Source organism: Halichoeres trimaculatus, unplaced genomic scaffold (assembly GCF_033239565.1).
Source record: "Halichoeres trimaculatus isolate MK-OKI-2021-1 unplaced genomic scaffold, fHalTri1.1 fHalTri1_scaffold_18, whole genome shotgun sequence".
Taxonomy (NCBI): domain Eukaryota; kingdom Metazoa; phylum Chordata; class Actinopteri; order Labriformes; family Labridae; genus Halichoeres; species Halichoeres trimaculatus.
The window spans coordinates 11610907-11635897 of NW_027437196.1; the positions used below are offsets into that span (position 1 = coordinate 11610907).

The window sequence follows — 24991 nt, forward strand, 5'->3', positions numbered from 1 at the left end:
GAGCGGGTTAAGGCAGGTTTTATGGTGCTAATCAGCGGTTAGCCTGCGGTCCTCACATCTGGACCTCGAAGTGGGAAGTGGTTACCCAGGACAGGAAGTGACTTTTGATGCAAAGCATTTTGGCAGCATCACACTGTCATGAAATGATAATCCCTGCATACAGGTATGAGAAAGAGGGAGAGAGAAAGACTGTGGAGTTCATCTGAGCTAACTAACTGTCGACCTTTGGAGGGGACACCTCATTTGTCAGATGTGGGCTGGTGTGGTGTAGTTTAACTTAATTACCCCTTCCAACAGGGAGGCAGAAGGTCTCATTTGCAATTTCCTCTTCTTTTCATGTGACTGCTTCCACTATCTATCTTTTTTTCTGTTGGGTAATTCTTCTCATTGATGTCACATTGTGTCAATTTAAACTGCTTCCTGAAATTTGGCAAAAGTGGAAAGATTTTAATTAGCTTAGTTTAAGTAAAACTGACTTTTAGAAGAAGAAATACAGATACAGATTTGTAATTAGCTGTGTAGCTCATGGCGGCTAATGTTGGCAACCTTAAATTAGCCATTACTGTGTGCTCCTATCTGGTCTATTTAGCTAGCAATGTTTTAAATGATTTAGAGGCTAACTTTACCCTCATCCAAATAAGCATAACATTTTTGAGCAGGATTTTTTTAAATAAAATAAGTTTGCAAACATGAGCCCAGATAGTTAGCATCCCTAGTTAGCTTAGTACTGAATACTACATTTTTGTAAGGGCTAGACAGTGCTCAATGTTATTACTACTACTAACATCTCAATCTATCAGTCATATAAAATACTATTGCACATTATATGCTAGCAGCCTAGCCTATTGCAGCTAATTCTGGCTACTGCTTGCAAGTGTAAGTAAGCTATCAATGTGTATCCAACTGGTTCAGTTAGCTATCTATACTAGCCTCCCCAATATTTGACTAATTTTACCCCCCATTAAATTAGCAATTTTTTTCTGAGCAGTTTTATGATAAAAAAATAGAGGTTGATTAAATGGAGACCAGGCAGTCAGCGTCCTTTCTTGGCTTAGTTGTGAATACTGAATCAATTTGTAAGGGCTAGCCTGAGCTTAATAAGTGTACAATAACTTACATTGGAATCAAATCAGTTGTATTATAGTCAGTCATATTTTACTTTTTTTATCTTATTGGATTTAGAATTTTAGCATTTTAAACCACTTGAATTGCCCCTATGGGATGAATAATATGTATATGTTCTAATTAAATTGAATCAAATACTATTGTTATTCATATAAGCACATTATAAGAATGTGAATTTTTATGTCAGCATTAAAAACTACCACAACTACTTTTTTTAGCACCTCAAGTAAAACTTTTTTCATTAAGTATATACATACGTAATTAAATTCAATAAAGACACCTCTAAAACTTGATGGATGTTTTTGCTTTAATAAAACATAACATGTTTGAATGCAGTTTCTCCATCCTCCACTGTAGAAGTTCAGAAATATTGCAAGACACTTCTAAACTCACTCTGGCTTAATAACTACATACAGGTGATGGAGAAAACCAATATGATTCAACATTCCCGAGGGTGACTCAGTAGCATATGAGAAGAAAGAAGAGTAATGTAGGAGGCTTCTTGGACCACCAGTGATTATTTGCTCATAAATTATTCAGTGTCCAAGTTACATTACCTAACACATGTGTGGTTTCAGATGACATGTCAACTCCATGTGACCCCTTGTGTGAGGAAAGGTGACTATCACCATGTATTCACAGTAGAAGGGCACATTTCTTTTCATGTATTTTTAATCTGTAGGTGCTGCATGCTGAGCGTCTCTTAACGGTATTACAGGAGGTGAGTGATGGCTCAGCAGTTCTACCTGCTGTTAGGTCGTTGTGAAGGTGCATCACAAAGCCTGGGCTCAGAAAATGTCACATGGGTAGGATTAAAATTGCTGAGTAATATTAAAATGGCAAAAATTTATTTGTTGGAATAAAAAAGTTGAAGGGTTAACTTTAGACTATGAAGAAGCTTCTTTAAAGTTGGTTAAAAAAGAAAACTCAACACTCTTGGTTGGTTCTCATTTATTGTTGAGCTCTATTGTTCCCTTTGTTTTCTTCATGACTATTTTCTTTTCTCCTTTTTTTTTCCTGTGCTGGCATTTGTTTTTCTCCTCTTCTCCTTTTCTCCCATCAGTCTTTACAGGACATGCTCTCCTCCTTTCACTCTGAGCTTGACATTCAGAGGTACTTGATGAAAATCCAATTGCCCCACAGAGTTAGTCAGCCTTTTTTCTATTTTATCTGCATCATGCCATTGTGTGTTTGTGTGCCAGAGTGTGAAGCTATGTTTGCATCTTCACTAACATCTGCTGGGTGATTGTTTTCACAACCCTTGCACCCCTACGACTCTTAGCGTCTGCCCTGTGTGTGCCTGCCAAGAACTCTTGGCTCCAAGGATAAAGCAGCTCTGGCCTTTGAAAGTCTATTGCGTTAAGTTTTAAAAGCTTTATTTCTTTGTCTGTGTGTGAGAGTGGGAATTAAAAAAAAGTGTGCATGCGGGTGAGCTCAGGATAACCTGGTGGACCTGCTCTTGTGTCTCCAGCTGCACATTAAATGTCTGCCAGGGAAGAGCATTTCATAAAGGGCCCAGTGTTCACTGACCTCTCTGTTTTCCCCATGGAACAGATCAGCTTACAGCACTGCACAGGAGCTCAATGGGCTCTGTAGGCTTCTCACACATTGCCTTATTGTAGCTATGGCTCGTGGATGCCACGTCATGCTAGTCAGATTACAGATCAGCTCACTATTGTTAAATTTTTGATAACGCATCTTGATCCTTCATCACAGTTTTTTTAAGATATCTCTTCAACTGTTGCACTGAAACTTTAAATCTCTTTGGTGTGTCATTACTCCGCAGTGGAAATAGTTAAAACATGCAGTGCCCTTCTTGTATCATTGTCAAAACCCCTTCTTGGCTCCTGGTAGTGACGAGAGATGCTTTTGAGATGGTTGTGAAATGTATTCAAAGTGTGCGAGCACGTATCAGTGACTACTTCTGCATGACTGCAGTGTTTTGGTTTATTTATGAGCTGGAGTCAAGCTCAAAGTCAACATCAAAGGTGCGTTGTTTTTGTATGCTTGAGATTGAAATAGAGCGGTTTTTATTACTAAAGGTGTGGTGATAGCATGTTAGCTTGCTGTGAATATTGAACACCACTGAAAATAGAATAGAAACTGTCGTTTGAACAGTTAACTAATACTGAATGGATCTGATTTTTTTCATTGTTTGAGGCCTGGCTTAGTAAACTGAACAAGAAGAAACTGACCAAGCTAGCATTTGCATTCCTTGCTTATATGCTTAGTCACTGAATAGTGTCAGTGAACCACTAACCTTAAACATATATTATTATTTTAATCAAAATCAATTAAGATTCCCTTAAAATGAAAAATATAATGTGAAAAAAGTTTTGCCACCTTTGTCAAACCTTACATTACCTGCCAGCACTTCACTGTCTTTTGCTAGCATCACTTGATAAGCACCTTGAAGCGAGTATTTATTTAGTATTAGAAACAGTGATATTAACTAGCAGCCGTAATATATTGTAATCCTTTGTAGGCTGCTGTTTTGAGGAATAAAAAACAAACTAGCTGTTTTGTAGGCTAACTAAAAACAGTACAGAATTAGTGGGTTAAGTGAGGTGCTAATTTATAGCTTATCCAATGTTGTTTCAAGCAACAACAATGATGGAAATGGTTTCAAAACAACATTTTCTTAGTTTCCCAATGAACCTTGTCTTAAAGAGGATATTTCTCTTTCTTCAGAGAAATAGTCAGATTGTAGTTGAGGTTATGTCATTTTTTAGTGTATTACCCACAGGCGATCCTGGTTAGCTAAGCCTCTAGATGATTATGCTAAAACTAAACAAAGTAGGTTCAACACTCATTTATTTACTAATTTGTGTTCTCACCCGTAACTTGTTTCGTTTCTATTTGTCTCCCCCTCCAGAGCAGAAGCCCAAAGCACGGCCCCAGTCCACAGTCCAGCATCGGTGACCAGGTGGACCACCTATCCCTGGCCTCCCTGGAGTCTTTGGACACCATGTCTGAGGCAGACGCACCTTCCGCGTTCACCCGCGGCAGCCGGATTCGCGCAAGCTTGCCTGTGGTCCGATCAACCAACCAGACAAAGGACCGCTCTCTAGGTACGTTTTGATTCACATTTACAGCCTGGTTCAAAAAACTTCTCCCGTCTGAATCGCTAATTTTACTATCCGCACACACTGTACCGGGGTGAATTATTTGTTAACTCAGCAGTTCAGAGGATATTGAGACCACGAGCTCACCCAATCAGAAGCATAGCTCAGGTCACGTGACTGATGGGTGCCCTAAAGCTGTACCCAATAAGCCCTTGCCACTTCCAATATGGCTGTGATTCCCAATTTGCTTCATCTTTCCATTTCAGAAATAGATGGATGACGTCGGGGAGACTACGTCCACATTTAATACAGTCTATGGCAGTAACCAAGAAACAGGAGTGTGGACAAGTCCTAGAAAAGGACAAACTATCTATTCAGTTGTTGCATTTTTGTTTCTAGTTGTTGAGAGCTGAGAGAGAATAGGTGGAGATCGTACAGGCATCAAAGCAAGCCCACATAAGCAACTACACTTGAGAAAACAAGCCCAAAAAACACAGCACGCAACCGACAAGATTTGCAAGCGACTTTACAGAAAAACAAGTTATCAAACTTGATTAATGTTGTTAACTACTGAATATAGGCTGTCAGTCCAAATTGAGAAAGTTTCCACAGAGAAATTCTGGTACCTGCTTTATTCAGAACTCATTGAGAATAATGCTCTATCTCACATCTTTAATCGACTTTATGAACCGAGCTGAGGTGAAAGTGATTTGACATTAATCCTTTCCAATATCCGACATTTCCCGGCTCTTTTTGTACCATCTCTCCTTAACTTTAAAACCCTCGGAAATAACTCCAAACCAAACCACAATCTCACCATTTCACCTCGTCTAAGTCCTTCCTTCTCTGCTCCATCTATCTTCTCCCTTTTTTCCTTTCGCTCCCTTCCCTCTCCACCTCACTTACTGCTCTGTTTTAATTAGAATTAATTTCCTCTGAAGTGAAAGATTAGGGAACCCATCCACAATATGCCATCGTGTTATTGACAGGATTAGAAATGGGTCGTCTTATCAAACACACATGGCGCTTCATTTGCATCTGTACGCCAAACTGAAGGAAGTTGTGAAGAATTAGGCTGCGACGTTAGCGTGAGAGTGGTGGAAAAAGTTTGAGAACGCTCGAAAGTGAAGAGTCTGTATTTTTTCTTTTAAGGGGGATCGTCTTCAAAGGTAGCTCACAGCTCAGCGTGGCATCTGCTTCATGATAATAGCAAAGCGTCTTAGTGGCATGCCTTTTGACCAAAGTGGAAATGAGTGAAGCTGTGGGGTACAACTTTTTAAACTTTGCGATGCTAGAAACAAGAGCAGAAATGCAGAATCTGTAGAAAAACACATTTTTGTTAAAAAAATTACTTTACCAGGCATTTGTGCACACAAATGTGCTCTGCCTCTCTTTTCCTTTCTCTCAAAAACATCAGGACAAAGCGTTGTGACAGTGGGGGGTTATGGTGTGATGAAAGGGGGAGGAGAGAAAAAGGGGGCACCGCTGAACTACAGTGTCCCTCCCACTGACTCGCACACATGCAAACACCAAGGCACACACTTCGCTGGGTCCCAACGGACATTTGAGGCTTCTTTGTAGGGCTTAGTATCTTGTGTGTGTATGTGTGTGTGTATTGAAGGAGTTGCGCGGTCTTCCAGAGCCTCATAAGACTCAGCAGAAAACAGGAAATCCCTAAAACCTCAAAAGTGAGTATCAGATTGAATCTAGAAAGCGGGGATGAGGGGTATTAAGTTTCATTCATTGCATTTATTCTGTGGTTTAAACAGAGTGTGTTTCTGCTTTTTTTGCTGCAATGTAAACTTCCTTAGGATTCTCATGAATGCAGAAAGATATTTATGCTTATCTTAAACTTTAGCGTCTGGAAACTTTTGCTGTACCCATTTGGTCAGAAACTTGCCATTTGCTTCCAACCCCAAGAGAAAGCAGGCGCTCAGGAATGCAACACAGCTCTTTGTTCATGCCAAACTATTCAACTCTCGTGCAGCAAATAAAACTGGCGTTAAAAACTCAAATCCTCGCATAATCAATGGCGCTTTTGTCATCAAACCTTTCCTCTTTAATTGCTAACATCTGCATGAGAACTAGCCAACTGTTACACTAAGTGCTCTCAGGGGAAAAATGAAGTTATTCTGCAAATGGGCACTTTGTAAAGTTATTGCTACCTCCAAAGCCAGACAGACCAGAAAGCTATGATAGACTCAGCACTTTTATTTCCTGGATTTGCCCTCTGCCTGTCTCACTTGGTCTTGTGGAGCATGCAGGATCTTGTATACTGTTTCACTCAACATCTGGTAGCTTTTACTGCTTTAACTCAGTCCTTTTATGGGGTTACATTCACCAAAAGCATGCATCTTCCTCTTCGAACTACCTCTTTTTTTACTTTTGCAAACTTAAAGGGACTTAGACATGAAGGATTTATGTGTATGGCAACAAATCCTGTCCCCCAAGTGATGACATTCTCATTAAAACCTGATGAAATATGACAGAAAATCAGAGGAGGGACATAAATTTCAATCACTCCCTTGTTCTGTTTAATAAAGTTCTGTTGTTGCAACAGATGACCCCTATTAAAATCAGTGCTGTTTAAAGCAGTGAACCAGAGTTCAGAAATAGAAATGTTTTTTTTTTCTTTCCTGTGGCATTGTTTACACAAGTGCAGCGTGGGCGTGTCTATAAATTTAGTGTGGGAGACATCTGTTTTTCTAAAGCACAGTACAGAAGCCACACCCAGGGTTCAGAGGTTCAAGCTTTGGTGTGTTGGATGCACAACTTGTGCTGTTCCACCCCGGGCACACAGCCCTGCCTGTGGCGATATTCCTGTTCCAGCTCACTTTCCTGAGAGCCAGGTCGTGAATATAGAATATACAGCGTGCTGTTTCCAAACATGTGTGACAGGAGCAGGAGATGATTGGCAGGTTAATAACAAAACAACTTGTTTTGCAAGCTGGCCGCTGACAGTCAACCTGAAAACCACAACAAATAAAGTTCAGACGCTTTGGGAGTAAGGATCCACCGTGATGACGCACTCATAAGTAAAAATAACTTAAGATGATTCATGTCTAATTTGTTAGTGTAAATCAAATGCTGAGTTTGAGACACTTTTAGAGAAGACTAGTTCTTAAATTATCAAAGCAGTGGCCACTAGTGGCAGCTATTGAACTGACATGTTATGTTTTTATATACTACCATCAACAGTTTAGCTAATATAAATATATTTTTTTAATGTTGTGAGTTCAGTTAGCTCAAGTGTGGATCACTATCTGTTAAATTTGTATTTTCATCTATAAGATTAGAAAAAACAAACAAACAAACAAGGGAATTAGACGCCCCCTATTGGACAGAATATATCATTACACCATACAGTGTAATCATTATTCTTTTCATAATATCTTTAGCCTTACATGGTTTGCCTAAGTCACAAGGCTGGAACGATAAGCTATTCTCGTGGTTCCATTCCATTACGATTTTTGGGTGCCAATCCATCATGAAATTCGATTCTTTAATGTTTATGATTGATGGGCTGTATGATTTTTACAATTTTTCAGATTTCTCAGATTTTTTGTTTGCTTTTTGTACACCAGACCATGTGAAAAAGTTAAATGTCTACAGACACACATCACGTGAGTCAGAGAGAAACATTTCACCCTCTGCTGGAGAAAAGTGGTAACTTTTTTCCGATCCAGTTTGTAATCAAAGACTAAAATAAAGAATTTTAATTTGGGGAAAAAAGACAAAAGGATCCAGATTTTTATGTTGTCAAACACAAAATCCCAATATACAATTTTTTTTATTTTTTTCTCCCACCCCTACTAAGTCATATTTCAAAGTTTTCAGAAAAAAAAAATTTATATGTATATATGTTAATTTGCTATACTATTTATAATAATCACATTATCTACATTACTATTTTTGACTTATGTATTTCTATTTAAGTTTCTTTGACGCAGGCAATTATGCTACATTATATTTGTTTTAAGCTTTTGAGGATTAAACAACCCCTGTGCGAAGTAGAAAAAAAAAAGAAAAAATCAGTTCCACAAGTGTCCACTTGGGGCTCTTTTTGTATGAACACACTGTAAAAGAGTGCATTTGTTTTCATAGCTTATCTGTTTGATTTTAATGAATCTGAGTTAACCAGAGAATGATTCTGTCTCAGTTCCACCTTATTTCCCTCCTTCGACTGAAGGTTAGGTTTACAGCAGTTAAAATTGCTCATGAAAAGTTTGCAAGCAGGTTTTTGGGGTTATCACTTTCAGAAATGAGTTACCAACTCTGTTGGATGAATCCTCACAAGAAGCAGCAGGTAAAGACTAAACGCCTTCCTCCATTAATTGGCAGGTTTTGCTGCTTTAAGTGTTGTATTTGCATCAACAGTTCACCAAAGCAAAGGGAACTGAACGACTCAGATCACACTTTCATGTTGTTGTTATTAAATGTCACTGGGAACATTTTTCGTCAGCTGAAGTGAGCTGATGTCTTAGTTAATCACCTCCACGTCTCTTCTTTCCGTCTGTAGGTGTGCTGTATCTGCAGTACGGAGACGACACCAAACAGATCCGCATGCCTAATGAGATCACCAGCATCGACACTGTCAGAGCTCTGTTTGTTAGTGCCTTCCCGCAGCTGCTCACCATGAAGATGCTTGAGTCTCCCAGCGTCGCCGTGTACGTCAAAGACGACATGAGGAACATGTACTACGAACTCACTGATGTCAGGTAATTAAACATGTTTGTGAGATGAACTCAACTCTGAGTTTTTGTCTTTTCCTTATGTCTAAACACTTTCTGAACATGAAGGCCAGGATGTCTCCCCACCCTTTACCCTGATGTTTGTAGCACTAAGTTATACAGAGATGAAGCTTTATTGCAAAATCTCCTCAGTGTACCTCAACAAAGTCAAGAACTTCTGTGCGTGTTGCCCTCCCCCACTGTGGTGAAGGTTTGACTCAAGAAAGTTTCAGCAATGTCAGGTTGGACTTTTTGCACTTCCCGTGGTCCTTTTATGCTTTTAAGTGTAGTTTCAAAGGTGTCGTGTGCCATGCTGGGTGTAAGATTTACAAGCACGGAAACACATAGCTTCTTTTTCCTCATCTTTGCGCCTTCTTAGTTTGGTATTCACCAGGATATCTTATCAAAATACAGCAGATTCTTTGTTCTCAGCTAGTGTAAAGCCATTCATTCTTGTCTCAAACTGCAGCATTTCTCTTGAGGATATAAGCAACTTTGCCCTGTTGTCTCTGGAGTTCCTGCCCAAGTTCACTGTGTACTTTGTGACTAATTCTTTATCTGGGCTGTAAAAAGTTGTCTCGTGATGTTTTAAGGTTGGTGCAGGTAACCAAGGCGCAACACTAATGTGAGAGAGTGACGGCAGCAAAGTGAAAGAAGGATCTATCTGCGTTTATGTAGTCGAGCCACATTTCAGCACAGCATTAGTCGATGTTTTTATAGACTTAAGAGATTTAGAGGAAATGTCATATAGCAGAGGACACTCTGAGCCGCTGTCAGGGTACGTGCCCTTGGCAGGGCTGCTAAAGAGATCCAGGCTCAGGTGGGATAGGCCTCTGTCAGACGGTGATATGTGGGCTGCTTTTTTACCGTTGGACACCTCTTCCCCCTACAGGAGCATCACGGACCACTCCTGCCTAAAAGTCTACCACAAAGACCCAGCACAAGCGTTCAGCCACGGACCCAGACCTGCTAACGGCGATGCCAGGGTGAGTGCATAACTTCCACATGAATGATGTCAGCAGATAGATTATCCCAGCCTCCCAATTCATCTCACTCTCACATCCTGTTTGCACTTTAGGAAAGGAATGTCCCCCTGCCTCTTTTTAATCCATTCAAGGGGGTCTTGTATTGTTCTGAAAGGGACCTAACTTGCACACTCTGCTGCTGCTTCCTCAAGGAATCAGACTTGAATCTCAGGACTATTTTCCTTGCTCAGTCTTCCCCCCAGAATCAGCTCTAATCTCTCACACTCGTTCCGAATCCTTGCATGTTTGTTCCCTGCTGATGTAACAACGCTAACCCCCTCCTCCCCAAAGAGCCGTTTCCTCAAATGTTCTGCCTTAAATCCTTCGCTCTAATCCGTCTGACCCTTTATCTAACCTGCTGCTTCTCTCTGCTGGCTGCAGAGCCATTGTGATACCGCAAAAAACTTACATTAACCCCCACTCATAATCCCATTTTCATGGACTGTATGAGTCAGAAACGTAGAGTGAAACCGATAACGTTTAAATGATGACGGTGTAAGAGGTCTGTGTCCTGACTTGCAGGCCGTCATTGGCAGATGAGCTTCTGTGGCGGCTGGGGGTCCTTCAAGGCAAAGTGAACACAAGACATCTCAGAGATAAGATGGCAAAACAGATACAAATGAAAAAGTGAAATGAGGATTTAATAGTGCAAACACTACAAGAGGGAAAAGGTTACAAACCGGCTGCAACAGAAGAACAGAAATTGTGTTCAGGTGTATTTTCAGGCCAATTTTACCACCCTGGATCTTGCTGAATCAGCAGGACTGGAAGAAATATAAATTTTACCGGCTGAACTGAGACACACTGAGAAAGCAAGGCTACTTTACAAGAACTCTTGTGCAAACATTGAGGAATCTAGGTCTGAGGTAGAGATAGGCGGGGAAGATTGTTGACGTGAAAAGGTCAGGTCTGTCATTTTGTCACTGTTTAACCAGTTGGTAATTGACACAGACTGACTGGAGGTTGTCATGTGAAAAACAGCACAGACCCAAGAGTTTCAAGAGGGATTAGCAAAGAAAAGCAACTTTTTCCAAATTTTGTCAACATCAACTCCTGTTTAATCAGTGTCTCTGGAGTTAAAGTGTGTTTGATTTTCCTTCCCGAAAGACTTTGGGTTTTTTTTCCTCAGCAACCTCTTCAAATAATGACATAGATACCCCGGCACTGAAACAAAAAGAGCAAATACAACAACCTAATAATCTGTACACCTGTTCAAACTCTTTATCAGGAGGGGTATCCTCTGCAGCTGTTTGGGCTGTTCAGTATCCTCTGGCCTTGCAAGAAAACCAGGCCTCAGGATAACTGATTCGTCTTCTGTTATCAGTCAAAAGAGATGTCCCTGGCTTTATAAACATCTTATTCAGGGCAGGGACTGAATCATATCACACAAATCTACAAATTTACCCATGCGTGACTTGATAAGCAGAATATGCAGCTGACTATTGGAATAAAGAGGTACTCCCTAGAATTAAAATCCGCTTTTTCGTCGTGTTTCATTAAATGAAAAAAAAGAGAGACATTTCAAAATATTAATCCATTGTCAGGAAAGGGATTGTGGGAAAAGCAGTGCTTTGTATTTATAGCTTAGTAAATAGTATCTGTCAGATGTGATGTTATGTACACACTACTGGTGGAGGTATTTTGTACACACCGATTCATTTAGTCGACTTCTTAAGGATAACTTTGTTATTTATCCTGCAATTAAAGATGAAGTATTTGTTTTATTTTTGTTGAGGATTGTTGTTGAAATTCACCCTTTTTTGATCAGGTCCTGCAACGTCTCTATCTTTATTCCCTTCTTTAAAGCTCTAAAGTTCTACCTTCAGTATCCAACATAGGAAGAAATTCGGATGATTTTATGCACCCCTACCAGACATGCTGCCCTCATTATTGGAAGCTTAGGAGCACAAAGTCCGAGTCCATGAGTCAAATTCAAACCAAATGTTTCTTAACATAACCTCCCGTTAGCCTGGCATGCTCGCTCCTGTGTTCATTGTCTTGGCCAAACTCCTCTTTTTTGTCTCATTGCTGCACTTTATTACGCTCCTCACTTAAAAACAGAATGTCTATATAAAGTTAATGTATTTTAAGGTTATTTTGAGAATGGCTCACGTCCCAGTGGTGTAACGTCTGTAAGTGATTAGTACCACAATGCAAAAGAGCATGTTCTCTATTTGTGCGTCTGGGTACCTTGAGAAGAGAAAGTCATCAGAGTTTGAGGAGATTCAGCGGTAGCTCTCTGCGTCTTAGATTTCCTATCATGTGTTTTTGTTGCTGGTAAGACCAGTTGCTGCCATATTTATGGGTTGTGTGTGCTTTCACTGCCAGCCAGCTTCTTTTTCCCCCCTTTGTTATCACAGCCAAGCCTGAGCCCTTTGTTACTGTACACTTTGAGCAGTTTTTTTACCCTAGAAGCACACACACACCTTATTATTTCCTTCAGTCTATGGAAATCTGTTTCTGCACTGAAGGGGGAATATAAATAAAGGTAACACTGGTAAAAAGCACAGTGTCAAAACCTGTACCTGAAGTTTTTAGAAAAAACTCTGCATGAGGTTTTGACTTGTCTTCTTGTGTAGGTGTAACCTATGAGTCATACCTCAGAGGAACAATAGGTTGTTTGTCTGACAGGAGCAGAGAGTTGGACAAAAAGAAAGACGGATTGGAATCTGCTCTAAATGACACTCTATGGCTCACTACATATCACAGATCAGGCCATCTTGACACAGTTTATTAGATATGCTAGCTAACACATGCACAGAATTGTTTACTTAACCTGCTTTTGCCTCAAGCTCTTCCTATAGAGTACACATATTTGTAGATTCCGTTGTAGTAATGCAAACATTGTTGCCTTTGATTTTAGGCTGCTTAAGCTAGTGTAAGATGTGCTAAAGCAAGAGGAGCGACATTTTTCCCCCAAACAACAGCAACTGTTGTCAAGTGATAAAATGTTAAAATATAGGCAAATGTTAAAATAGTCACAGATAATGAGGAAATAGCTATCACAACTATAACAACTGTAACTGTTGAAAAATTGCAGCTAAGTTAAGCTAATGTTTGCTTAAGCTAGCAACCACCCCTGAGTCAACAGTGGAGCAAATATATGTGTGAAATTTAGAGTATGTTAGCTCTGCTGCATTCAAGTTTAACTTCCATCTACCAACTCTGAAGTTTTCTAATCTTCAGTATCACTTTGAACAAGTGTGTTGTAGCAAAGTACAGATATTAAAGTTTGTACAAAGCCAGGCCAGCTGCAAAGAAATTAATTAATGAGGCAGTTTATTTCCCCCAGGCAGTGTCTTGCATAATGATAGCTAATAAAATGTTAAAATAATGGTAAATGATTTAACAGTAACAGGTTTTGAGGATGTAACATATATACTGGACAACACACGTAACTGTAACAACTGATAGTTGAAACGATGCAGCTAAACTTAGCTGTTTGCTACAACTAGCAACCACCTGCTAGCCAATAGTGAAGCAAATGTATGTTTTGCATTAAGAAGATGTTTGTTTTGCTGCGTATCAGTTTAACTTTAAACTATTAAAGGTAGCGTCTCTGCTTAGCTAACTAAAGAAATTTGATTTGGCGGTTTTGATTGTAAACTCCACACTGTATCTAACTTAATGTAAGCTTATACAACCTAGGCACAGTATCAAAACATCAAAAGTAAAGAACTGGCTCTAGTTTTAGCAATATAGAATTCAGTATTGATGCAAAAGCTAGCTACAGTTAGCAACCAATGGCTGAGCTTCTAAATCTCTGTGATAAACTAAGAGCATGTTTGTTTTTCTTCCTATGACTCCAACTTTACATTTCTAACAGAGACTATTTTACTGAATTCTGTAAGTATTTGTCTAAACTAACTGTGAAAAATTAGATATAACAGCTGTTGTTTACGCAAAACTCAACTCAACAGGTGGCTTCCTTCTGCTATGAATGTACAAAACTTTAATCTTCTGAGTTTTTCACTTAAACACTGTTCACCTATGCCTCTTAAACAGGTCCATTACTCTTAAAGCTGCTTTAATGAGGTTTGATTTTGTACATCAGCACTCAATAGCCCCCTTGACGGGAGGTTAGGCTTAAAGACTGTGATTCAAATCCACATGCTGTTTCTATAGATCTTGTTGCATTGTTACCTTTTACCCCTGAAAGTGCAGGAGTTACTCTTTCCAAAGGGCTGTAACATCTAGGACTTTGCTGTTCTGCGTATAGAAGAATTGTGAGTAGCAATTTTCTGGCCCTGGAAAATTGCTGACAGTATTTCTCTTTTTTCTTGGAAAAACAGACATGCGAAGGGAGTTAGATGGATGTTTTTCTTTCAAGGGCAAGCAGACAAAATGGATATGTTGAAAATAAACAGAGGCTGGAAATCTCAAGCAGAGAGAGCATAATGCAGTCTGACTTATTAAGCATTCCTTTTGGACTTTTCGTTAATTTTTTCACTTCAAAACAAGCCTCTGAAATGTTTGACGCATGTCCGTTTTTGTGCTTTTCCAGATGCACAGTGAGATGGTAAATGCTGCTCGGGACGGCCCGCACCCTCTGAGACAGCCCCCCATGGGCCCCCCTCCACACCCCATGCAAGGAGCACTTCCCCCAAACTCCCACTCCATGCCTCCATCCCCCTCCAGAATCCCATTCGGCCCTCGGCAGGGCTCTCTACCTGGAAACTCCACTATCCCAAGGGAACGTCTCGCCAACGCCAACCCTCCAGCCCGCTCCATCTCCCCGTGTCCCAGTGCCATTCTCGAGAGACGGGATGTGAAGCCAGATGAGGACTTGAGGGGTAAAAGCCACAGTCTTTCCAGGGGAAATGAGGGCCTGTATGCAGACCCTTATTTACTCCAAGAGGGAAGAATGAACATGGCTGCCCACGGACCACACCCTGATGGTCCAGAACACATGGGGGGATTTCACCGTGCCTCCATTCGCTCCACAAGCTCTTACGGAGGCCCCAGCCCCACAGACAGTATGGATCACCCCTCACTGTACAGGCAGAAGTCGAGGAACAGCCAGTTGCCTACTTTGGGCTCCAAGACACCTCCGCCATCCCCTCACCGCATGGCTGAGGTTCGCATGATTGACATCCACGGCGGGCCTGCTCATGGACTTCCACCTCATGGCGTTACCATGGAGAGGAGCTCACCTGTGCGGGGATCCTTCAGGAAGGAGGACATGACAGGGGCCAAACCGAGGAGCAACATGGGATCCCCTGTGGTTGCTGACCTCCAGGGGCCCATACCACCTGCAGGTGACCATCAGACACGGTAAGACAAGCACCACGGGACCAATGCCGGAAATTTTGTTCAAATTGGGTTAGGATTTTTGCATGGGAGCATGGACTAACTCTGCATCCCAGTTTCACCCTAACAATGAATTGATGGGTTTTCAGTCCCTTGATCTGTTTCATCATCCATGACTGAAGGCAAGAAAATAACACCTGTCACTGTCCTGAGCATCAAAATCTGCACGTTCAAAACAGCTGAACAATTCAGAGTGTACGCGTTGGTTAGCTTTGTTTGACCAACCAGTCCTGTGCTTATCTACGCTTTATTTTCACAGTTAACTTCAGAGCTTACAGTGTTAGTTATTTCAGCGTGTTTAAACCCAGACACAGTCACAGAATAACACCCAGAGACCTTTAAACCTACATTATATTTTCCCATAAGTCTGTGACGGTTGTTTTAACATCATTCCTTATGTGGCGTCTATTCAGTTTGGATAATCCAGCAGATGTTTTGGTTCCTGGTTGAGGTTTTTCTAACTTTGCCTAAGATCAAATAAACATATAAGGAGATCTAGGCGCTGCTTAGATTGGCAGGAGTGCTTTTGTTGAAAAAGGAGGTTAAAGGGGACATAAGTGCACGACGGAATCAGGTGGACCACCTTGGCTGCTCAGAAACCCCCCTTAAAGAAATTCTCTGGGAATCTGGGAAAAGATGAATTTGACACAGGGAAGCACTGCACTTAACTTTGAAAGTAGACTTTATCCCACACACAGTACTCTCCTGCCATCAAAGGATTGATCCATGTGAAATGTGCTGTGTCACTGAGGTTCAGCGTTGTTGTTTGTTGTGTCTGTCCATTGTCTATAGAGTTAAAACCACAGCTGGCTCCACATCCGTCTTCAAGATAAATGATGACATCTGAGAACAAAAGTTGCTCTCTTTTCCCTCCCCTAGGCTCACCAAGATATCATATTGTTAAGGTCCACTATTCACCGTGTGGTGTTTGGCCTTCTTGCGGCAGTGTAATTTTGAGAATTGGCCTTTATTCTCCTTTAAGCGCTGACACACTTTTGTTTTAGTAAAAAAAGAGACAACTCAAACACCCTCTTTGTCGACTTTAGGGTTCTTTTCTTTGCTCGAGTCATCCATCTTGTTTACTCCATTGAGACTGGAGCTTTCTCTGTCTGTGAAAAGACTGAGTCAAGTGCTACAGCGCTGTTATAACTCAAAAGCAATTGATCCAAGTCAATATTTACACAGGACATAATTGCAGATCAATTACAAAACAATCCCTGGTGTGTAATCCCATAAAATAACAAAAAGATTTATGGTAAGGTAATTAAAAACAATCAATGATCCTGTCACAGCCCTCCACTTTTCATTCTGAGCTCATTTTTTGCTCAGCTTGAACATCCACCCGGCCTCAGTGATGAAAGCAGAATTTTCTGGTGTTTCTGCAGAGAGCGAATGAAGGCTATGGAGCAACAGATTGCCAGCTTGACTGGTCTTGTTCAGCATGCACTTTTAAAGGGGCCAAACACTAGTGGCAGCAAGGAGTCTCCAAGGTAAGCAATCACGGAGGAGGGCAGAGTGAGGCATTAGGGGAAATGGAGTTTTCTAATGAAAGCGAGAGCGAGGAAAGATAAAGTATCCCCTCTTTTGTTGCCTTATCAGACAGGTTAAATAGCATCTGATAAAGACGGATGTAGGTTTGATTGAATCTGATATTAAAGTAGATAAACGGCCTCTGTTTATGTTTTATCTGGCTGCATTCCAACTCTTTGCACTTTGATCCTCTCTGTGCAGACCTTATGTTAATGTTTGTTAGACGATAACCATATGTATCTGAAGCTTGTTAACTTCATTAACATCATCTTAACCTCTCTGGTTTGTCAGTCTTTCCCATCATACTTTGTTGTTTGTTGATACTAATACTAACATTTAAAGTGCTGCAAATACTGTTTTTCCACAACCTTAATCCTGCGCTTAACTATTTTTTTTCTGGCTGCAGCGAGAGACCACCGAAGACGTCATCTCCAGCCCACAGCACCCATAGCTCAGGTTAGTTTCACTGTAATCTTGTCCTCGTTTCATTACTTAGTCTTTCCTCCCGACAAGAGTCTTAGCGCCATAATGTCTTGTGCAGACAAGCCCACACATCAGTGTCAGTCAACAGTCTGCAATGAGCAGTGCTGGAGGGGGGGGAACGCAAAGTCAGGCTTCTGCGCTTGTCATCGGTTCGTATTTCCTGACAATCTTTTTTCCCCTGGCACATTCAGTTTAATCGGAGATAAGAGGCATGGGCCAGCAGAGTTAACACAAACAGCACTTCTTTTACTCCTCGAGCCTGCCAAGACTATTCAGCGATTCAATCTTTGTGGCCAGATCTTGATTTGATGAAATGATCTGCAACCTTACCAGGAGCAGAAAGAGAAAAAAACAACACTATTCATCCATCTCAAGAGCTAATCTCTTGATTTGTGACAGATTTCATGTGTAGCTTTCGGAGGGATTTACTTGTCATGTTATGCTTCAGTGAATCTTCACCACATCAGAAATGTAACAGCAACATCAAACATGAGAATTTTCAACCGTCCCTTAAAGGTGGCTCCTCTGTCATCACAGAGCCTGCACTTTTTTTTTTTGATGGACATTCTGTCCCCAGGGCTCAAAACACAAGCAGCCGTGTACACTCTAACCTGTACTTCAGGTCCAGGCAGCTGTCAGGTAGTGTGTGAGGACAAGAGTTTTGGGATTATAAAGACAAAAGTTTGCTCTTCTGCTGTCTCTAAGGAGGGAGAGTCTTTGTGTAAAGGAAGCTTAGAGGACAACATTCCCTGAAGTATTGTGCTACACATAGACACACTTCAGGTCTTTGACCAGATGTTTCTAAGGTGAAGGGACTGATTGACCAAAAATGCTGTGTGACATAGCTCCAGTCTTTCAAAAACCAATCATATTTCTATATGTTTTTTGTCCAACTTTAAAGATACTTGTCCTGAAGTGTCTTTTTTGGTGCTGCTTAAAAACGTACCACAAAAACACAAGGTTGCCCAATGTATTTTATCAGTCAACAATAACTAGTGGTATTTTTTCTCTTGATGGCTAATACAGATGTCCATACAGTGGTAAACATGTTGATCATGGAGATCACATTGTACAGCTACAAAGTAGCAGCAGCTTGTGGTACTCCTCCAAATTTGCTGTTTAGCAGGAGAAATCCTGGATATAGCTTTCTATCTTATGCTAGCTGCTGTTGCTGTTGCTTTAGAGTTTTTTTTTGGTTTCTTTTTTTCTTCTATTCTGGATTTCTATGCCTTTAATCAAAGAGGAAAGGACAGTCGACATAGCAGGAAACAGAGCGAGAGTGGAAAGTGACATGCAGGAAAGAGGCTGCTGGCAAAGCCAAATCTGGCCCACCTGTTAGAGGGCTGACATCATGAAGCGCACAATTAAAACCTCGAGGCCATGGTCACTGCGCCCCCTTTCATATTTTTTTTAAGTTATATTTTGGATTTTTATGCCTTTAATAAAATAGAGCAGGAAAGAGGGTGAGAGCGGGGAATGACATGCGGGAAAGAGGCCACCGGCCTGTGATAATGTTCATTCCAACCCACAGTCAGCAGTTATTCTGCAGTGGTCTGTTCAAACTTGAGGGTCTGTCAATTAAATGAAGAGTGAGGTTACGTTAGCTCTGCTTTGTAGATGATGGCAGGACATAGCTAACCAGGGTTCACGTTAAAACTAACGCTAAATATAGACAGCTACTAAATTACAAACTACATACAAAATGACAGCATTTCCTTGTTGTCATGTTAGCCTACAGATACGTCAGAGGAAAGGGCTGCTGATAGCGCTGCATTTAGCCGGCTACTACAACGTTTGCTTGTTTCAAACCGTGGCACTGTACTGACAAGTACCTTACAAAAAACACACGCCTCGCTAAAAGTCATTTTACATGAGACTCCAGACCGGAAGGTGGCGATGCAGTCCAATTAAAACAGATCCTCCTTATAGCATCTTTAAGGTGACTTATAGAATCTATTGTGTTAAAATCTGAGGCCTGTTTTCTTCCTTTTGGATTACATGCAACACATTATTTGCTATCCTGTTATTCTCTGAAACACTGGAAAAATTCCAAATCGCACAAGTGAGAGAAATTTCAGATAGACAAATTAATCAGTCAAGCCAATTATTTGGGCAGATTAAGTTAATTTTTAATCCTTTTTTATAGAAAGTATTGGATATGTAACACCCTTGCTCACGAAGCAGATTAAGAAATACACAATAGTAGGCCTGGGCCGACTGGTTAAGTCACACGCCTGTCTTGCTGTCAGCCAGGGTTCATTTACCAACCCTAATCCTCATGTTATTTCCCCACTCTCCCTTCTGTTTCCTGCTGTCCACTGTCCTCTTCTCTTGAATTCAAAGGTGTGAAAGCACAAAAAGAAACATCTAATTTAAGGATATAACGATAATTATGTAAAACAAAACAACCATGCCTGCACACACTGCAGGCAGTCTGGTAAGCATGGCAGTAGTTCAGAACTGCTAACACCCTCCTTAATGTCTACAGGTTTGTCCCATCCTGAATGACAGCAGATTGGTTTGGAAACAGTAACTGGCTGGAAAATAGTATAAATTCTGTCATGATGTAAAAAATAAAGGGGTTAAAAATTACTTCAGAAAATATAGAGATTGGCCAAACGACATCATAACATCACTGTGTTTTTCTCATTTTTAAAGATGTGTATTTTATGGAGTGTGGATGTTTTTTATTAAATTGTTTATTGATTAAATGAAAACAAAAAACTTAAAAACTACAATATAATTTTTGCTATTTGATATTTGCAATGAGATGTTAAAAGCCAATGGTTTTTAGTCTCTCGTTTGCATTTTGTAGCTGCACTTGTTCTTCTTTGCATGTTACTGTTGGACACGTGCTGCCACCTACTGTGTCAGGATGTATGGGTTTGATAGTAAGCAGCTTTTATGTGTTGTTTTTATTGGAAAAGTTGTTTCATCTGTATGATACATACTGACTGGAGAATCCCCACTGTTCCCAATATCAACATAAAATAAAATGTCCCTAATAAACACTTTTATAGCTTCTTCTGGTTAGCTGGAAAACCTGGAACTGTCCAAATCATAGCAGCCATAGACTGAATCAGTTGATTAAACTAACCTTTAATTGAGTCTGCTCTCCCTCAGGTGACCATCTGCTGTAATGTAATGTCTGGTCCTGGAGTTTTTTGAAGGGACTAAATTAGATTATTATTGCTCTCAGCCATTTAGGCACTCTGACCCAAGCAACGAACATAAGCTTGTTTAGTTTCCATGGTTTCTAGCACTTCTCCGTCTCCAGCAGTGACTAAAATGTCAAAACCAGTTGACAGACGTTTCAGAGGTGCAGCTAATATGAGTGCCAGTATATAAATGTGCTTTTAGTGCAGGTGAAATGACAGCCACAGGGAGTTCAACAATCACTGGTAGTCATTAGGAATATAAAGTCAGACCAGTGATGCTGAAAATATTTCAGCTGTCACATATAGATTAAGTTAATCCCAGTCGGGAAAGGTGATAGAGTTAGATTCTTGTTTTTTAAGCATGTGAAAACATTTTTAGTCTCTAACAAAAGCCAAAATGTATCTTATCTCTTATGAAGGTGGTTCCCCAGTGATGGCTCAAAAGAGGAGCGCACCACCATCAGATAAGGGCTCAGTTCCTCTAAAAGCCAACCTTCTGCAGTTCAGGAAGAACGTTTCCGACCTCAGGATGCAGCTCCATCAGATGAGACAGCAGCAGGCAAGACCTCATCTCCTTTTTATTATTATTATATTATATTATAGCTGAGTCAGATCCTTAAAGATCTTGTTTCCCACACTGTGCAGCTCCAGAACCAGGAGGCACTACAGATCCAGCTGAAGCGAGCTGAGCAGGAAATCAGCATGAAGCTTGCAGAGGCCATGCGCGGTCTGGAGGACCCCGTTCAGAAGCAGAGAGCTTTGGTGGAAGAGGAAAGGCACAAGTACTTGGGTCTGGAGGAGCGTGTTCTCACACAGCTTGGGTAAGCGCAATGAAATCCACTTTTTTTCCCCTAAAGTAGCATCAAGAGTTCTTCTCCTCTCATGGTAGCCTTTTCTTTTTGGACACACCCATGCAGCTTAAACCAAGCTGCTTCCATTCACTCAAAATCCCCCCAAAGATTTCATTTTTATCATCTCACCTGTGCTATTCAATCCCAAACTCTCTGACAAGCCAACGCCCTCCAAATTACAGCTCACAGGTTTATACAAGCTCTCAGAGACATTCAGCCTCCTATAGAGCTCAACTTCTCTCTACTTTGATTTTATTCTAATTTCCCTGTTTCCATTTCCAACAGGGAGCAGTAATTGAATCCTTTCATTTGGATGTTTACAAGGAAGGTCAAACAGCGTTGTCTCAATAAATACAAACCGTAGCAGCTCCTGGAGACTGGGTAATGAACACGCGGAAGGAAGTCTGTGGATTTAGATCTCTGTTACCCTTGGTTTCCAGCCAGTTGTGAGTCAGCAGAACGCGGCTGCCGGCACTTTAAATAAGTTTTTGTAATTAGGGCTGCTTGGCTTTAAGAGCGGTGGGAGAATTTGGTGTGAAAAAGCGCTGGCCTCTCAGGACGGGAACTAAATATATCACGGCCTGTTAGGGCATATTTCCGTTACAAACAGAGAGTCTGGGTACTTACCAGAATGAATGTGGGACTTTGTGTGGTAGTTTGTTTGTAATCCAAGGACAGAAGGGCTATAAATGCTTAGCTAAGAAGAAAAGCATTCAGGGAGGACTGATGATAGCTTCTAGAGAGCAGTTTGTCAGAGGAGTGTGTCACGAACTAACATACACATCTGCTATCTGCACAAGTGATGATATAAATGAAGAAAAACCTGACTGAAAGATTAGACTTAATGTTTCAGTTTTGTCCTGAAGAGGCACAACAAAACAACAAATCTCTTTCCTTTATCCTCAGCTGGACTTCACCGTCACTGTGATTTTCCAACAGGCCCTGATACAGCTGAGCATTTAACACACAGCCTCCTTATTGCCTTTGCTCACTCCCTTTAGGGGAGTTCTCCAAAAGGAGTGTTTCTCAAGGGTACCTGGCCACAATGAAACACCATTTTAGTCCCTCTCATGCAATCTAACACTGCACACAATGTTATCATTTGGCACATTTCCCCGCGGAGCTGCCATTTTCTTCAGCATTTGGATGGTTTCTTTCAATACAAGGAAGTGGGTTTTTGTTTCTCTTCACAAAGAAAGTATCAGTGAGTGTGGAAACGTTAGAGTGGACTCTGCAGTAGATGATGGAATGAAAAAGGACAAACATAGAGGAAAATTTTTATAAACTAATTCAAATATGATCTTAACAATCTGATCTCCCCTTTTCCCAAACCACAGTGCTCTGCAATCAGCGAGATATATAATAGTATTCTGCCCCCTGGTGTTTGTACTAAGGAAGGGTCTCAAACTCAAATTACCTGGGGCCTACTGGGTATCGATCTTGTTACAAGGGGGCCACTTCAGGTGTTTCACAAAAAACAGTTTGAGCAACTGTACCCCTCAACATGAACTACTTTTTACTAATGCTTGTTGCCAGACACCTTGGAGCTCTTTTTCTCCGACAGCTGAGTCACACTTGACCACAATGAAACCCTTAGGATGGTTTAAAGATGGACATCACTGAATCTGGAATCACTGAATCTCTTTGATTTTCCTCCTTTCTGGGATACATTTTGTTGCATTGACAGCTCCTTCTTTAGCTGTGCAGCTCGTTGTGTCCGCTCATCTCTTCGTACTTCGCCACGTTTGATTGAATAATGCGTGAGTTTGTACTCCCTGAAGATAGGGTCTGCAGGAAATTTCGTCTTAGTAGTAAACACAAATTCAAGCTGGGCCCCTCCTCCTTGGATCAGTGGAGGCAGCAATGAAACCCACTGCCTTCGACCACAACCAAGTGAACATACTCAATAGCCCAGCAACCTTACTTATTCTCTTCTATTTCTTTTCACTCTTTGTTTTTATGATGTAAAGCACTTTGTAACTCTTTTCTGAAAAGTGCTATATAAATAAAGTTAATTATTACTATCGCTCTTCAACCGGAGCTGTTCTCCAAATGCCCGAAAGTGAGTGAAAGTCAAGCCAAGCTTTACCCTCGTTTAGGAATAAGCTTTATTTGTTTCACTTTGGTTATGTTTTTCTTGCTCCATGCTACGTCCACTGTCGTAGCTGCTTAAGATAGCTTCCGCCCCTTGTTAATAAACACGCATATTCAATCTGGGCACTGGTCACCCTAAGATTGGCTGATGTAACCACGCTCACTCTCCACTAGGGATGGGTACCGAATTAGGTACTTTTTTAGGTACCGACTGAATTGTGTCAAAAGTACCGGGTATCGATTCGTGTTGAGTCAAAAGGTACCGTGTTTAGGTACCTAAATGCATCCTTGTGACTGTGAGGGAGTGGAAGAGCAGGCATATTTCCATGCTGAACATGAACACAGCATTTCAAGGTTATAAATTGAAGAATAAATATGTGAAATTGTAAAAAATATATATTTTATTGTTAAACAAATTAATATTTTTTACTACATAACCACAAAAAAGTACCGAAAATTGGTACCGTTGAGTACCGGTACCGATTGCTAGGTACCGGGCATCTGTACCGTATCATTTCAAATGTGTAAGGTACCCATCCCTACTCTCCACCCAGAAACATCCTGATACAACCAAAACGTCAACATACAGGCTGAGGAGAGATTTTGAGGCAGACACAGACACTGACACACATGTATAAAGGCCCAGAAGTCACAATTAAGCAAGATTATACCTGTGGGAGTTAACATGACATCTTTTTAAGAAAAATCATGTAGACCCTACCTTAAAGAAAGGCAACTTTCTTTTTGCATATGAGACATAATTCCCCTTAACCCTGTAAGGCACTTTATTGCCTTGGCTGGAGTGTTGTTAACGTAACCCTATCACCGTTTGATCAATGAGAAAAATCCAAATTGCATTCGAAACCTAAGAGCTTGTGCTTTCCAGTGATATATGGTTTATTATGGTTATCACAAGCATGTGACATAGACAAGACAGATGTTATTTTTTTCAGCTTGGATTCGTGTGGAAATTATGCTGCATTTACGGTCAATTTGGAAATCTGATATTTCTTCCTTGGTCCCAACAGCAGACAGGCCAAGCCCACAATGAGCCGGATTTCACTATAAAATAGATATCAAGTGGTAGCTGTAAGAGACCCCTGATGTGAACATCACATTAGAATAAAAAGAAATATTGTTCAATGTGTTATTTTCAGGAGCTACTGCAATCATTTGAACTATCTGATTATAACTGAAGTCTTGTCCTTCTTTCCGTTGCCCGTGCAGTGATCTGGAGCAGTATGTGGGCTCTCTGCAGAAAGACTCACACAGAGTAGTGACCCTGAAGGATGTGGAGGAGGGAGCGGTGACTCTGAGGAAGGTTGGAGAGTCTCTGGCAGGTCTCAAAGGTGAGTTTCTAAATAATGGTGTAGTTTAAACTGTATCTGGCAGGTTTCATTTTGTGGTAAATACTAGAAATAAAGCACTACAGAAGAAAAAAACATGATGAAAATCCTTTGTTCTGGATTCATTCCAGTGTCAGTTTTCATGTGTCAAAAATACTCAAAGCTCTTCCTTTAATTACCAGAGTTTCCTAAATTTTAATTTCACAGTTTCACAGGTAGATCATATCACACTGCTGCCGACCTGATAAATTTGATAAATGACCAAGTTAAATTA

General features: G+C 40.7%; 1 protein-coding gene across 12 annotated transcripts in view; it reads left to right on the forward strand.

The window, feature by feature from the left end:
* Positions 1 to 24991, forward strand: part of kiaa1217 (KIAA1217 ortholog) — a 153484-nt gene that overhangs the window by 115648 nt on the left and 12845 nt on the right. For 11 of the 12 annotated variants that reach the window (XM_074693250.1, XM_074693252.1, XM_074693245.1 and 8 more), the window contains 9 exons: positions 4001 to 4196; positions 8710 to 8908; positions 9813 to 9906; positions 14450 to 15219; positions 16641 to 16745; positions 17192 to 17241; positions 20846 to 20985; positions 21072 to 21247; positions 24599 to 24720. In XM_074693250.1, the coding sequence (XP_074549351.1) occupies positions 4001 to 4196; positions 8710 to 8908; positions 9813 to 9906; positions 14450 to 15219; positions 16641 to 16745; positions 17192 to 17241; positions 20846 to 20985; positions 21072 to 21247; positions 24599 to 24720 (1852 nt within the window). The remainder of the gene's footprint in view (positions 1 to 4000; positions 4197 to 8709; positions 8909 to 9812; positions 9907 to 14449; positions 15220 to 16640; positions 16746 to 17191; positions 17242 to 20845; positions 20986 to 21071; positions 21248 to 24598; positions 24721 to 24991) is intronic. The other variant, XM_074693247.1, reaches the window with a different exon arrangement.